The sequence below is a fragment of the Malus sylvestris genome, chromosome 13 (genome assembly GCF_916048215.2).
Source record: "Malus sylvestris chromosome 13, drMalSylv7.2, whole genome shotgun sequence".
Classification (NCBI taxonomy): domain Eukaryota; kingdom Viridiplantae; phylum Streptophyta; class Magnoliopsida; order Rosales; family Rosaceae; genus Malus; species Malus sylvestris.
The window spans coordinates 11,090,893-11,096,400 of NC_062272.1; the positions used below are offsets into that span (position 1 = coordinate 11,090,893).

At 39.1% G+C, this 5,508-nt stretch overlaps 2 protein-coding genes across 2 annotated transcripts; one reads left to right on the top strand and one right to left on the bottom strand.

The window, feature by feature from the left end:
- LOC126596977 (cell wall / vacuolar inhibitor of fructosidase 1-like) lies at window positions 1-958 on the top strand. The gene has a single exon (XM_050263705.1). It carries the CDS (start codon window positions 104-106, stop codon window positions 656-658), a length of 555 nt encoding a protein of 184 aa, XP_050119662.1. The 5' UTR covers window positions 1-103; the 3' UTR covers window positions 659-958.
- Window positions 959-2,702: 1,744 nt separating this feature from the next.
- Window positions 2,703-5,508, bottom strand: LOC126596976 (uncharacterized). Its single transcript, XM_050263703.1, has 4 exons — window positions 5,177-5,508; window positions 3,893-4,778; window positions 3,321-3,456; window positions 2,703-3,133 (listed from the first exon to the last, which is right to left on the bottom strand). Exons 2-4 carry the CDS (start codon window positions 4,434-4,436, stop codon window positions 3,073-3,075), a joined length of 741 nt encoding a protein of 246 aa, XP_050119660.1. The 5' UTR covers window positions 4,437-4,778; window positions 5,177-5,508; the 3' UTR covers window positions 2,703-3,072.

Sequence of the window (5,508 nt, forward strand, 5' to 3'; positions counted from 1 at the left end):
CAATCAATCTGCCAATCCATGAATTTGAAACATGAGTATAAATTAACTGCCAAAAGAATCAGATCAAACAATCCCAACAAAGTTTCTCTTCCCATCTCAGAAAATGAGTAGCTCACTCTCAAGATTCTCAACTCTTCTTCTTTTTCTCCACGTTGCTTTACTCATTGCACCGCCAACAACCCAATTTTTTTTTCTTCCATTAGCCAAAGGCAGTGATCTGATACAAACAACATGCAAAAAAACACCCCACTATAATCTCTGCCTCTCAACCCTCCAATCAAACCCCGACAGCTCAAACGCAGATGTGCCGGGATTGGCCCTGATAGCATCCGACGCTCTCCTGGCAAATGCAAGTGACACACTGGACTACATCCACGGCCTGCTGAAGCAATCCCCGGAAGTACATTTACAGAAGGCATTGGCAAACTGTGCTGAGCTGTACATCCCAATTGTGAAGTTTAGCCTGCCGCAGGCAATTGAAGCTTTGGGAAATGGGCACTTTGGGTTTGCAAAGTATGGGATTTCTGATGCTGCAAAGGAGGCTGAGGCATGTGAGAAGGGTTTTGGAGGAGTTAAGTCTCCTCTCACTGATAGGAATGCTCTTGTGAATGATCTTTCTGGTGTGGCTGTCGCCATTCTCAACTTATTAAAGGGTTGATTTTTCCCTATCTTATTATTAGGAAAATGATAACCGCACGTTCATTTTCTCCTTTTGCACACTTTGGTTTTCTGTATGTCTTCTTTGATTTGCTCAATTCAAAGGCCAACAATAAAAAGGAGTGTGCAGAAGGAGAAAGAGTGCGGAAATTACCTCTCTAGTATTATAGTTAGTGAGTATTGTGTGATGTTGCTTTTCTTCTGTAGTTTTTATTTGTGAAAGTTTTCAGCTTTTTTGGTTTTAGATACTTGTACTTGTAGCAGCTGTTTCAGCCACTGAAATTAAGTTTTGTTCTCTTCATGTTCCTTTGTGGTATAAGAGGGGGGACTTGGAATCTCTCCTCATACATCCCCTCTTTCCCTAAGATGAGGAGATGCACCTTGTTTTAACTGTTTTGAAGGGTAGGTTTGGGATTGGCTTGGGCCAGATCAAGTTTTCCATGGTGACCCTATGCAGTCAGATGCGAGGACACTGGCAGGCTATCAGGTGCTGAATATTACATCGCCCGAGTCAGGAAAAGAAAGTGTCTTATAGCATCTCTAGCAGCCTAGCTAAACGAGATTTTTGGTTACTTCAACAAAAAATGCAGAAAAATAATGCTCCAATTGGCTAGGTAAATGACTAACTAGTTTAACTTAGTGAATAATAAATAGCTAAATTTAGCGAGGAGGAGAGAGAAAGCTAATTTTTTTGCTAAATAGTAAAAACCATAAAATTGCATTATTTGTTGGCTTCAAGAGAAGAAAAAGGACTTGGGTTGTTAAGTTTAGATAAAATAAAATTTTAACTTAAGCTAAATAGCTAATATTGTTGGAAGTGGCGGCTAGCCAAATTAACATTTGCGTCATCTAACTAGCTACGTCAACAAAAATTTAGCTAGTATAGTTGGAGATGCTCTTATATGTGCAAACCCCCATATCCGTATTAGGTGTGTTTTGAGCTTGAAGACTTCTTAATAGATAGATTCAAAGCGGGCAATATCTTGCTAGAAAGTGAAATTAAAATTTTCATTGTCATTTTAGAGGCAACAATTGAAATATGGTTTTCAAATTAAGTTAGTAGATGATGCCAACACAAGTGGCAATGCCATACGCAAAAAGAAAGATACACAGAGAATGGTAGAGGCAATAGAACTTTTGCACACTTTTGTTAATCCATGACATGGTCGATATTAAAGTATCGAGAATTCAAACATCAGGTGAAAAAGTAAACGCTCTTGTAAATCATGGCTTAATTTTCTACTTATCTCGATCAACATTGGCCACAACCTTTACAATCTTATGTGATTTGCGTGTAGAGACATGTTCTATCATTTGAAAGATTTCCAAATTAAAAGATTTGGTTACTGTATACATGTGAAGGAAAATGGTATCTTGTGATCAACTGGGACCCTTCCTTTTTTTTTGTTGGTCAAACGGACCCTTTCTGTTTAGTTACAACTATTCATGGATTTGTAGTGGAGGCGAAGGCTCTGGAATCTCACGGAGCAAATATAACTGAGAGCCGCTTGACTGCTAGAAGAAGGCAACACCATGTGAAATCACATGTTATGTATGGCACCAATGCCTCAAAGCATGTTAAACTTAAAAGCACACCCTGGCCAGAAGCACATCCATAAAAAGAAAAATGAAATGAGGATGCCTTGAATGAGGATGCCAGAAGCACTTTCTATTTAGCATGCTGCATGCACCCTAAGAAATGCAACATGTGACACTGCATTATTAACCTAAACGCCGGAATAGCACGCAACACAAAACATTGTATTATTGGCCGGAATGTCAATGACGGTGTATGCAAGCCCTTCCCACTCAAATGGGGTCTTCTATTGCCAAGTTTGCACAATATTTCCCTTACTAAAAATACCGGACAATAAAGGGATTCGCATTTGGGTGCAAAAAGGGGCACGCTGGCGTGTCTAACTCGCCTAATCCACACATTAACAAAGCATACCTCAAAGAAGCAAAATTGACGTCTCCATCCTACATTCATGGCATTCCATTCATACAGGAAACATTTGCATCTTTGGATACAAAACCCAGCGATATCGAACGCGAATAACATCTCACTTCCAATTTCAGCCAAACTTATACAGCATTTGAAATGAAGAAGGAGCAGATTTGGATGATTTTCTAGTGGTATAATTACCACAACTTTATTAGAGGCCAAACCAGTTGCAAGGAAAGCAACTTATCAGTATGCATTTGACATCACCAACAGAACACTAAAAATTGTACCGTAACCACTCTCTTTCTCTGTCTGAGTCTCTTGCTCTCCCCCATTTCTGTACATACAGGGGATCAACAGCTTCGGTAATCATGCATACAAAAAAGTGCAAGCATCGACTGTTTGCACGAGGATTCAAAAGGCATGTGGAATTTGTTCCTCAACAACGACTAGGCAACCACATTGTAATATCACCCTGCCCATCTTTTCAGCTTCTCCGGCGGATCCAAACCAGCAACCTGCTCTACGATACTGCAAGGTGCAATCAAAGTGGAACATTTTATTTCAGACAGTGAAACCAACATTGGTCATCAAGTTAGAAAAGTGTATATATATATCGGTTGTTTATTCCCATACATGAAGATGCCATAAAAACCAAAAAAAAAATAAGAAGCATTTTTTACAAGATATTTATAAAGCTAAAATGAATTTAACATACTTGGGGGACGCAGAACCAGGTCCCTTTGATGACAGATTTGGATAGTACTGAACTGAGATCAAATTGCCCTCTGTTCGTCCAGCAGACAATGGAGATCCCTTAATGTTTACAGGTGAGCTTCTTCTAGACGAAATTCCTGCATATAAACGACAACAGAATGTGAATGCCAATACGGAAGATGAATGAAAAGTCTTGGACTTTAGGGATCTCTGTAAACAATATATGTTGAGAAACTTATTGAAGGTAAACATAGTTTAATAAACATATTCAATTATAATAAGAAACAAATACGAACTGTTTCGTGAGTCTCCTTTAAACCTAAAACATGCTATTCAGAAGTAAACCCATTTATTCTTTTGGGAATAACCAAAAGAAATGTTAAAGTAAGAATTAATGAGATCCCAAATTTGAAATTGTCAATCACATAAAGCAAAAGTGATACGCACATCGCAAGTTCACCAAAACAGTTTGGAATCATTTAAAATCATAAAACAACAGACAAACGAGTTAAGAACTATCAAATACCACAGATTCAATAACTATAACCTCTAGTTCAATAAAAGAAATATTACCCTGAAAGATTAGCACAAGACAGAAGAGAATGGTGAACAGCATGGCAAATGTGCCGCTATTGGAAGACGCCTTAGCAGCTTTCATCTTCTTCAATGCTTTCATCCGCTCAATCCTTGCACGTTTCCACATGGCAATCTCAGAGAGTTCCTTGATTAACTTCTGGTCTGCCGCATCCAATGATGGACCTCTTGGAGGTCTGGGAGGTTTAGGAGGCTTTTTATTGCTCGTCTTCTTCCGCTTGTCCTTCACCCGTGTCTTCTCTACATGATCTATGCACTCATTCCCCTCCAGCACCTTGTTTGTTGCCACCTTCAAGTTATCAGGGCACACTACATTGGAGTTGGATCCATTGCCACACAAACCAGTTCTATCTTCAACTTTAACTGTTCCATCCAACAGACCGCCACAAACCTTAGCAATCAATGTCTTTGCCTGTTTCTTAGCACACAAAACAGGGCTATCGCTTGAATCCTCTTCACTAACTACCACCCCACTTTCAAGATCAACTTCAAAGTCCTTTTCCCTCGGACTCTTTTGATCCATTACAACGAACCAAACTCCAGCTAATTACCCTCCCTCCCCGGACTCCAAATGATCAAAGCTACGTTACACCCCTCCCAAATGGAAAAAACCAAATTTTGAATCTTTGGAGTCAACCACTTAGAAGGAATGGCCTCTTTGCAATATATATTATATTCACAGGTGAAACTTGGTGAGAAATATATCTAGCTTCCTCAAATACACAGCACTTTCGAACTTAACTTGCAATTAAATCGGAGACAGCTTAATTGAATGCAATTTAACTTGTTTGACACGGCTCACCGCTTTCCCAAAGAATAATCAACCAATAAACAACAGTGCCTCCCTTCTTTTTTCCTCCCCTTCCTGTCAGTCAACAAAACCCTTCAACCATTAACAACGATACAAGCAAAAACCAATACAATCCACAAAAAACCCGATTGCAATGTGCATCAAAACGTGTAGAAAATCAAGAAATTAGTCAACTTTATTCAATGTGATTGCATATTTCAGCTTACAATTACTAAAATGTATAACAAATTCAGAGCACAAAAAGCAATGCTAAATTGAAACAAACCTGATCAAACAAAACTAGAACATGAAAGATTAAGCAAAACCCATCAAAACTTGAGCACTCAACCCCCTTTAATACGCATCACCATGAAATTTAACATTGTTTTCGAAAACCCAAAACTCAAAAATTTAAGAAATGATCTAAAAAAATGCATAATTTAAAGAAAAAGAGGAAAAGGGAAAGTAGAAACCTTCAAAAGAAAGCGAAGAAGCCCCAGATCCGATGCGGAGAAAGAGCTCACAGCGAAGCTAGCGTCATAAATGGAAGCTTCAAGTGCTAATTAAAGAGAGTCAGAGTGAGAAGAGAGAGAGAGGGGGGGAGAGGAGAGAGAGAGGAAGAAGGGAATGGACAGGAGGGGTTTTAGGAGAATCACCGAGAAAGTGCAGGGCTTTTATATAAACAAATCAATCAATTTTTTGAATTCTGATTAAAATTGTGGCGCTATATCTTCGTCGGATAAATACCACCGCCAATGACTCGAAACTGATGTTTTCTTCTTCCCCTTCCCCGGCAGCCCCACCG